Source organism: Raphanus sativus, chromosome 8 (assembly GCF_000801105.2).
Source record: "Raphanus sativus cultivar WK10039 chromosome 8, ASM80110v3, whole genome shotgun sequence".
NCBI classification, from domain to species: Eukaryota; Viridiplantae; Streptophyta; class Magnoliopsida; order Brassicales; family Brassicaceae; genus Raphanus; species Raphanus sativus.
In genome coordinates, this window is record NC_079518.1 from 21,577,657 (window position 1) to 21,586,777 (window position 9,121).

The window sequence follows — 9,121 nt, forward strand, 5'->3', positions numbered from 1 at the left end:
CAAAGGAGAAGGGAGTCTCCTGGGTAGCCGTCTTCGGAGTTGTCCAATAGGCCCAGAGTACTCCGTGTCCCTCTTCTGCCCATCGCCCATGGGTGTTTTCTAGGCGCTTCTTGAGCATGTTCACCACTGTCTTATTAGTGGATTCGGCTTGACCGTTAGATTGGGGGTGTCGTGGTGCTTGTAGATCCTAAAATCTACACTAAGTATTTGATAGTGTTTGAGATGTAAACTGGAAAAGAAAAAGGATGTGGGCAACAATATCCTCAGAACACAACGATGTAGTCAGGTATGAGTTGACAAAAATGGACTATATTCGAAAGGTCGAATATCATAGAGATATCGGGAGAAAGAAGATCGTGACTGAACTCGGGATCGAGCTGCCTACGTACCCGTCAAGGGATCAAGTCTAAACGTAGTTCGGTTATAATTATCTCGAAAGAGATGTCGATTTCATCGGTCTTGAGAGAGACGTCGGGTTCATCGGTCTCGAGCAAGACGTCGGGTCCTTCGGTCTCGCTGACGGACATTGTTTATGGGTGAGGAATGATGAGTTAGGGATCTCGGATTGACTGATCATGATCTTGTAAGATCTGGTTTCATGTGAACAGTCATAGCTCTTGATCAAACATAAAAGTGTCTATAACTTAATGTAATGATCATAAAGAGGACATATCTCTGAGTCGATGTTGATGGCTGTATCAAAGGAAGGATTACTCTCAACGCCTCGAGATACCAGTATGTATTTGATTAATGGAACATCGATCTATTTATTCGCGGTCTCGAGCTCATGAGTACGAGCTCCTCCTTTATGAGAATGGGGGAAGAGTGGATGTGTGGGTCTTTTTGTCTGGAGCGTAGTGCTCTTGTTTTTATCCAGTGCAAGATCGGAGAAGGAGAAGATAATTACCAAGATCATCTCCTTGGCTTTTTATAGGATTGGAGGACGATTGGTTGTTTGTTACACGTGCTCCACAAGTCTCATTTTGACCCATTATTGTGATCTCATGAAGCCTAGATATTAGGAAATATAAACAAACTCTTTTGACGTAATCAATCGATAGTGGGAGTGATTTGGTACAAATCTAGGCCCAACGGGCTCTCCGGATCGACGTCGCACTACGAGTTCTTCCAGGACCGTTTAAGATTAACCCGAAATAGTCGTTAACCGGTTTTCTTATTCTTTTGGCGGGAGGGATTTAGTGCTAAATCTTGGTGACGGATTTATGGTCCAACATTTGTCCCCCAGTTCTTTAAGCGAGTTAACAAGGTTGAAGAACGGTAAAGCATCCGGAACAATAATAATTCCAAGTCGATTTCTTCTAGAGATTTCGCGAAGTCGTTTGCCATTACATAGCGAGGTCGTGCAAGAGAGGTTGCTTTGAACTTTCGATCATTGCTCCTTCGTGATCGGAACGTGAGTTTGGTCTGAGTCGTTGGATGCACTGCATAAAATCAGACGAGGTCTATTTGATCATTAAGTGATTGATTGCGTTTATGTTTGTGGGTCGAAATGAGAGTTCGAGGTTGCCTGTTGTAAATGTCGCGCCAAGGATGAGAGTTGGATCGAGCTTGGGGTTTCGTAAATATGGGTCGAGCTTGTCAACCGAGTTGCTGGTTTGTGGAGAGTTACTTTGATCTTTCTTGGTAGGATTGATGAATATCTTAAATTTATTTTACTTATGAGATTTTGTCGCGAATTTGGTTTTTCGTTTCTCGTCGAATAAATATTTTGTGTTCGTGTAAAGGTGTTGGAAATATCTATATATAATCCCAACGAATCATCAAGCCAAAATGTTCTGGCTATATGTCGATAGTCGAAACTTAACTTTGGTTCGGTTATGGAAGAAATTTATATTGCTTGTCCTCGAGATGTTTTGCGCGATTAGAAGCTGATCAGGAATCTAACATGCGGGCCAGTTGTGACCTAAGGACGTGGTTTATCGATGTGAACTTGGGTCATTTGAGACCGTGCGGTAAAAATTGCTAAGAGTTTAATGTTGAAATATAGTTCAATGAGCGTTTTCGCCGCTTGAAAAGTAAATCTCGATAGTACTTTGAGCGACTAGTAGTGCAAGAAGAGTGTACAAATATTTTGCAGTTGTACGAAGTTGTGATATAAAATGACTAATCAATATGAATTTGGTAACTTAAGAAGTCGTAATAGTAATGCAAGAATCTATATTATCTGATTCAGACACTGATAAGTGTGAATAAATTGAAAAGAATTATTTACCGACATGGGCGTGTTCCAGTCTTGGTGACTGCGATCTAGTGGAGACGAAGCGGTTGTGAGGATTAAACTCACCTCCTGATTTTAGGTCAGGTTATAGTTTAGGAAAGGATTAGGGAAAGATAATCGTGGGCTGAATCCCGTAAGAACTTGTAGAATGAATGATGATTTATATTGATAATGTGATAAAAGAATGGTTACAAAAGATGTTTCTCTTGATGATTACAAAGATAATAAATTGCTCTAGAGATGATATGAATAATCGTGAAAATGAATAAGGGTCGAATCCCTTCCTTAGTCCTCGACCTTCTCTTTAAATAGTCTTGGACTTCCTCTGATTGTCTTCAATTGATCTCCGAGATCCTCTCCGTTTATTGAGGAATCCACAACAGCTTCCCCTTTGACCGGGTCCTGTGCTCCTTCAGTTGTGATATGAGCTTCCTCTTCATCGAGACCTCTTCGAAGATTGCCTTTAGCTTCCAGCCTCCGGCTCCGTAGTAAACCTTAGCTCAGGTCGCCAATATGTATTGGGCTTTGTCTCGACTCAATACTTGTTTTGGTTCCAACGTCAGCTAACGGGCCATATTCGGGCCCAACAGTTGCCCCCAGCTTTCGAGATAAGACTTCTTACTCGGGAGCTTAACCTAGCCGCTGAACCTCAATCTTTTCTGTTGAGATAATGATTACTAGCTATATTCAACGAAGATATTATTCGCTTGAATTGACGGTTTTGATGAAATCAACGGCTCGGATGAAAGAGGTTTTGAAATATTTGCTCAGATTCTCGAGACTTGACAGGATATAAAGTAGCTAGCATTAACTGCCGCTGTCCATATTCTCCACGCCTCCACTCGGTTTTCAAGGTAACTTCTCCTCCACTCCTTTATTTTACTACGTTTGCTTTTTTTTTTTACTTTCATCCTTCGATTCACCATTGATCCTCTGCGAATTTCCTAGAGTTCTTAGTTCCTAAGAGATCTAGTTAGCTTGTTCCACCTTTTCCCCTTTCAATCCTTTCGATTCTCCTTACCTCTCTCTTTAATGGATCCTCCGAAAGAAGGTTCCGGCGAGACCGGGATTTCTGCCTCCGGCAAACGTTTAATGAAGGTTAAACAGGAGATCGGTGAGAAAATGAAAAGAGACAAGAAAGAAGCCAAAGACTCAATTGCGGGAAGGGTCTCCAAGCGGGTGAAGAAGAAGGATGCTTCTGGCGGAAGCGCCTCTGTGGGACCTCACTCGCCTTCTTCATTGAAGATCCAAGAGGTCGTTAACCTCATGGTTCAAGCTTACGGTCAAAAGGAGTTGGCCAGGGTTTGTTCCTCCGACGAAACCCCTGAAACCGCCCCGGAGGGTTGGTTTTGCATTCATGAGAAATATATCTCTAAATGCCACCTCCGGTTTCCGCTTCCAGACCTTTTGTTAGATCTTCTTGACCATTACCAGTTGGCCCTCTCTCAGCTCTGTCCCTCTGTTATCCGGGTGATAAATGGTTTCATCACCAGGGCTAAGGAAGAAGGGGTCGCTGTTGGACTTAGTGAATTGATGAGTCTTTATACGATCAAGGAGAGCTCTAGTAAGGATGGTGGCAGCGGTACCTACTACCTTCCTTGTCGTCCTAGGCTCGGTCTTTTTAAGTCCTCCGGTAGTGATGATGATTGGAGGAAAAAATATTTCTACGTCAAGATTGACCCCACAACAGTTCCTGTGGGTCGTGCTCTCTCGGTTATTTGGTCCGATATATCTGGTTAGGATTTTTAGGAACGTGCTTTGCTTATATCAGATTATTGTTGTTTGCTGAACTCTTGGTTTCTTGTGCAGATATCGAGGATCCTCCTAAGCTTACTGATAAGCTGTCTAGAGCTCTTTTTCGGAAGCTATATCAAAGTCCCAATACTTGGGCATCTTTTACCATCTCTCGCATCGGATCTGCTAGGTTCCCGGAGCAATACAACGCCAGGTTCCTGACCCAATTCCAGCTGAAGATTTAGAAGGTATTTTTCGGATTTCGCTTATCTATTTTTCATTTCTAGATTTGCTTTTGGAGATAACTAAAAAGCTTTCCTTTGTTTAGTTTCTGAAGGTCCTTTCGTGGTAGATCTTTCGACTGGAGCTAGTACTTCCGAAACCGAAAAGACTCAAGCTCCCAAGATGAGGCCTTCTTTCCGTTCCAGGAGCAAACCTGCTGCAGCTGCCAGTGCTTCGTGAGGCAGCGACAAGACCCAAGGAGGAGCCTTCCTTAGCTCGCTGAAGGAGGTCCTTGACGATGGATCCTCTGTTCCTGTTAGGGATGTTAACCCAGTTGAAACCAGAGCTCAAGATGTTGTTCCTCGTCCTGAGATCCCGCCAGTTGATGTTAACCCTCAAGCTGCTAGAGATCCCTCTGAGGTCGAACCTCCGAGAAACAAGAGGTCTCGGACTGATTTGGGAGATAGGCCCGCCAGGTCTTCCTCCTCGTCTTCGCGGGGAGGGACCGTCGGCTGGAACTTTACCCATTCTAAACCGGAATCGATCTTGGATGACCCTTGGGGTTTGGCAACCATCATGAGGCATATGAAGATGGTTGGATGCTCTATGCCTTCAATCAATGGTCTGACCAACAAGGAAGAATACGTTGAGATAGCTCACCACATGGGTCAGGTACGTAGTCTTGTTTTTTCTTGGTTTGCCTCTAAGTTGACATTTTCTGAATTTTAGTTTTTTTTTTCTTTTTCAGTTAGCTGGAGCCATCAACAGAGCTCAGCTGAGGTTCGAGGAGACCGTGAATGGTGCTCCCAGTGCTGGGGATTTAGCTCAGGCTACTGAGTTATTCAAGACTACCAAGATGGAGCTCGACCTAGCTCGTGCTCGAGTTTCTGAGCTTGAAGCTGAGGTCGGGAGGCTCGGTTTGAAGGCTGACACTCAGCAGGGGAAGCTCGAAAGTCAGGCTATCGATATTCGGGTGAAGAACAGGAAGATCAACGAGTTAGAGGCTGCTTGCAGGGTAGCTAAGCATCAGGTTCAAGAGATGATCGCCTCATCTCACCTTAGTCAAAGGAACAAAGAAGCTGAAGTTAAGCTAGCTGTTAGGAAAGGTAAGAAGGAGGTAGCTGATGCCTACAACAAGATCCTGACCTCTGTGAAGGAGAAGTTTGTCAAGAAGAAGGATGAGACCGACGCCCTGATCTATGTTCAGGAGCTTCAGGCGAACACCGAACTTCTGAAGGATTTATTGTCTAAGGAGATTGAGAATGCTGAAGAGGAGTATCACCGTTTGATGGTTTTGATCCCGGAGGCTGCTGCTGCGTATGAGAAGGCTCAAGTTTCTGATTTCTCAGTCAGCAAGCTCCCCATTCCACAATTCTCCGAGAGCTCAGGTACTTTTGAGATCAATATGTTTAATCCGGCGTTTTCTGGAGAATATGGTTCTAACTTGGGTTCGGTATCTCCTGATCTAGTCCCAGTTGAGACGACCCCGGGAGGTGTCGACCAGGATGCTGAAGTGGAGGCTTCTGCCAAGGAGGGTGATCCTATCGAGAAGGATAAGGATGATGAAGCTGATCCTGGATCCAAGGAAGGTTAAGAGCCGATGCTCTTTATGTTCCAAAACTTCTGCCCAATGGGCTTCTGTCTCTTTTGTTTTTAAAACTTATGGCCTGAGGAGGCTTTTAAACCTTTGTTTTCGTTAAGGTCTTTTTTGAACCTTTGTTGGCCTGAGGAGGCCTTTAAACCTTTTATCTATCAAGACTTGGTTTTCAGTTTTGTTCCAAGTCTTTCGATTTGACTTAGTCAAATTTGGTTAAGAATTTTGATAGGGAATGCTTCTGTTACTAATTAAGAGGTTTAATGAGTCCTCCGAATTAGATTTCTGATTTCGTGATAAGTCTTGGAGACTTGGATCATTTTTGGCCGCTTAAGAGGGGTTCTTGAAGTATCGAGATTAGCTCAAGGTTTTTAGGAACCTGAGTTTAACTCGGGTACCTTAGGTGGGGGTTTTTGGGAACCTGAATTTGTTTACGGGATTTTAAGACCCATTGGAACTTACTTAGGATTTTAAGACCTTTCGGAATTTGATAAGGGTTTTAAGACCTTTCGAAATTTGATAAGGGTTTTAAGACCTTTGTATTTTGTTGAAGATTTCGAGATTCTAGGTTTAGGTCCGAGGTGACCTGTCTTTGTTCGAAGGATTTTAAGACCTTGATGGTTTCTAAGGATTTTAAGACCTTAGGTTGAGGTCAATGGAGACCTGACTTTGTTTAAAGGATTTTAAGACCTTGGTAGTTTCTAAGGATTTTGAGACCTTAGGTTTAGGCTTATCAAGCTTGGCTTCGTTCGAAGGATTTTAAGACCTTAGCTTCTGTTGTGATATAGAATAGACCTCTCCTAAGAGCCTCGATGGCGACTAGATCGTTCGGATTCGAGAGCATAGTTCTTATTGCCCGGAATTTCTCGATGTAGACTCGTAGTGAGTCCCCCATTCCTTGTCTGACCTTCCAAAGGTCGGCCTCAGAGGCTTGCTTCAGGATATGAGTCGAGTACTGCTTCATGAAGGCACTAGTTAACTGATCGAAACTATCTATCGATGCTGGTTTGAGACCAGAGAACCACTCAAGGGCTGTTCCGACCAAGTTTTCGGCGAATGTCCTGCAGTAACCTGCTTCACATTCTTCCTGTGTAAAATGGGCTTTCACGATAGCCAATCGGAAAGCTCTCAAATAGGCCTTTGGGTCAGAGGTCCCATCATACTCGGGAATTCTGATTTTTCGGGTATCTCTTATGTAGGAGCTGGAAATTCTGTCAGTGAATGGAGTTCCACGGGTTTCTTCGATCAAGCTATCGATTTCGGGAGCTGAGCTCGTAGCTTTATGGACTTGAGCTCCCAATTTTTGGAGAGCTGCGTGAGTTTGTTCCATATATCTACGGATAGCTTCAGGTCCTTCTGAGGGAAGGACATTTAGGTCGTTATTAGGTACCCGGCGGGCAGGTTCCTGACGGAATCTTGTTGGCTCGTCTTCCCATGCAGTTGGTGGGCTAAGTCGCTCACCAGCTCTTGGGTTATCGGAGGCTACCCTTCGATTCCCGTCCCCGTTCGGGGGTTGAGCTTCTGGTTTGATAAACCGAGGCTGATGTTCTGCCCCCGGATGGGAAGGATACTCCTGCTCCGGCCCCAAAATCAGGCGGCGGAGGAGGTAAGCGAGTGCTCCGGTCAGCAATCTGGCTGGGTGTGGAGCTGGTTGTCGCTACGTTACTTCCCATAGCACTGGTAATAGGTGGGTTAAACACGGGAGCTGCCCCAGTATGAGGTGTCTGGAAGGCAGATCCCCGTCCTTCCGGAGCAGTGTTATCAGGGGAAAAGTCTAAACGTCCTCGGGGGAATGAGGATCTGTCAATCGATCTCGGAAAATGACCCTCGGAGCTTGACGTTGCGGTGGTTAGGTTGTTGTGTCTAGAGATCTTGTTATCTCTTCGAATCGTTGCTGTCGAACAGCTAGCTGATGCATCGTACGCTCACTTTCCTGAGCTTTGTTTACTAGTTGCATCATCATCTGACGAATCTCAGAAAGCTGAGCCTCCGTTTGATTCGGAACGGCTTGCTGCTGAGGATTCTCGGTGATTGGAAGCCCGGGGACGGTTCCACTTGTCGATCTCGGGTTAGTAGCTCCGGTTACAGTCTGGCTCGTTCGAGCGTTAATCGAAAGCTGTTGTCCAGATCGGTGGTCGCCACGTCGAGGTTCTGAGGTTACAAGGGTAGAGCCTCCATCGTTCGGTGAGCCATCGCTCTGAATCGGGAGGTTAAGGTCAGACGGATTTGTTGTCTGATCGGTAGGATTCATCCTCAAGTTAGGGTAAGGGATTCGATTGTTTCTTCCCCACAGTCGGCGCCAATTGTGAGAGACTAAACTCACCTCCTGATTTTAGGTCAGGTTATAGTTTAGGAAAGGATTAGGAAAATATAATCGTGAGCTGAATCCCGTAAGAACTTGTAGAATGAATGATGATTTGTATTGATAATGTGATAAAAGAATGGTTACAAAAGATGTTTCTCTTGATGATTACAAATATAATAAACTGCTCTAGAGATGATATGAATAATCGTGAAAATGAATAAGGGTCGAATCCCTTCCTTAGTCCTCGACCTTCTCTTTAAATAGTCTTGGACTTCCTTTGATTGTCTTCAACTGATTTCCGAGATCCTCTCCGTTTATTGAGGAATCCGCAACAGCTTCCCCTTTGACCGGGTCATGTGCTCCTTCTGTTGTGATATGAGCTTCCTCTTTATCGTCGAAGATTGCCTTTAGCTTCCAGCCTCCGGCTCCGTAGTAAACCTTAGCTCAGGTCGACGATATGTATTGGACTTTGTCGCGACTCAATACTTGTTTTGGTTCTAACGTCAGCTAACGAGCCATATTCGGGCCCAACAACGGTGTTGGATGTTCGATCATGTGTACTTTGTGTATCCGATGATAGGTCGAGGTATTCAGGCTGCGAATCATTGACTTTGTTTGTGTGCAACTCGTAGTACGCCATTGCGGACTATATCGCGTTTACTGCCTCTTGTGGCTTTGCTTTTGTTTGAATATATGTTTAGAAAACATGCGGTCTTAGAGTATTTCTGCATTGACTTGGTTTAACATGCATGATTTCGTGGTTGGGACCTTTTAGTGATGATTTGGATTTTGTTTGTGATTTTCCATGATTCGGTATAGATAATATATATTTGCTTCTTCTAGGGAAAGGGATATACTAGCCCTTGAAGTAGTTCGAGATCGTTTGAAGTCAGTCGTTCAACGGCTCTTTTCATAATGAAGTGGATGGATTTTTCACTCAAGGAGTGTGGAGTACAAGGATTGAGTTTTCTTCATGCCTCTCTGGTATTTTCGTCTCGATCCGCTTGATATCATGCTCGATATATTT

The 9,121-nt window shown here is 44.3% G+C and overlaps 1 protein-coding gene across 1 annotated transcript; it reads left to right on the forward strand.

The window, feature by feature from the left end:
* Window positions 1-3,271: 3,271 nt before the first annotated feature.
* LOC108833764 (uncharacterized protein At3g60930, chloroplastic-like) lies at window positions 3,272-5,789 on the forward strand. The gene is made up of 4 exons (XM_056992966.1): window positions 3,272-3,974; window positions 4,049-4,187; window positions 4,441-4,867; window positions 4,944-5,789. Exons 1-4 carry the CDS (start codon window positions 3,272-3,274, stop codon window positions 5,787-5,789), a joined length of 2,115 nt encoding a protein of 704 aa, XP_056848946.1.
* The last annotated feature ends 3,332 nt before the right edge of the window (window positions 5,790-9,121 follow it).

Coding starts and splice junctions, on each gene's coding strand:
- LOC108833764 (XM_056992966.1), top strand. CDS start 3,272: ATGGATCCTCCGAAAGAAGGTTCCGGCGAGACCGGGATTTCTGCCTCC. Junction 3,975..4,048: donor TATTTGGTCCGATATATCTG/GTTAGGATTTTT, acceptor TTTCTTGTGCAG/ATATCGAGGATCCTCCTAAG. Junction 4,868..4,943: donor TAGCTCACCACATGGGTCAG/GTACGTAGTCTT, acceptor TTTCTTTTTCAG/TTAGCTGGAGCCATCAACAG.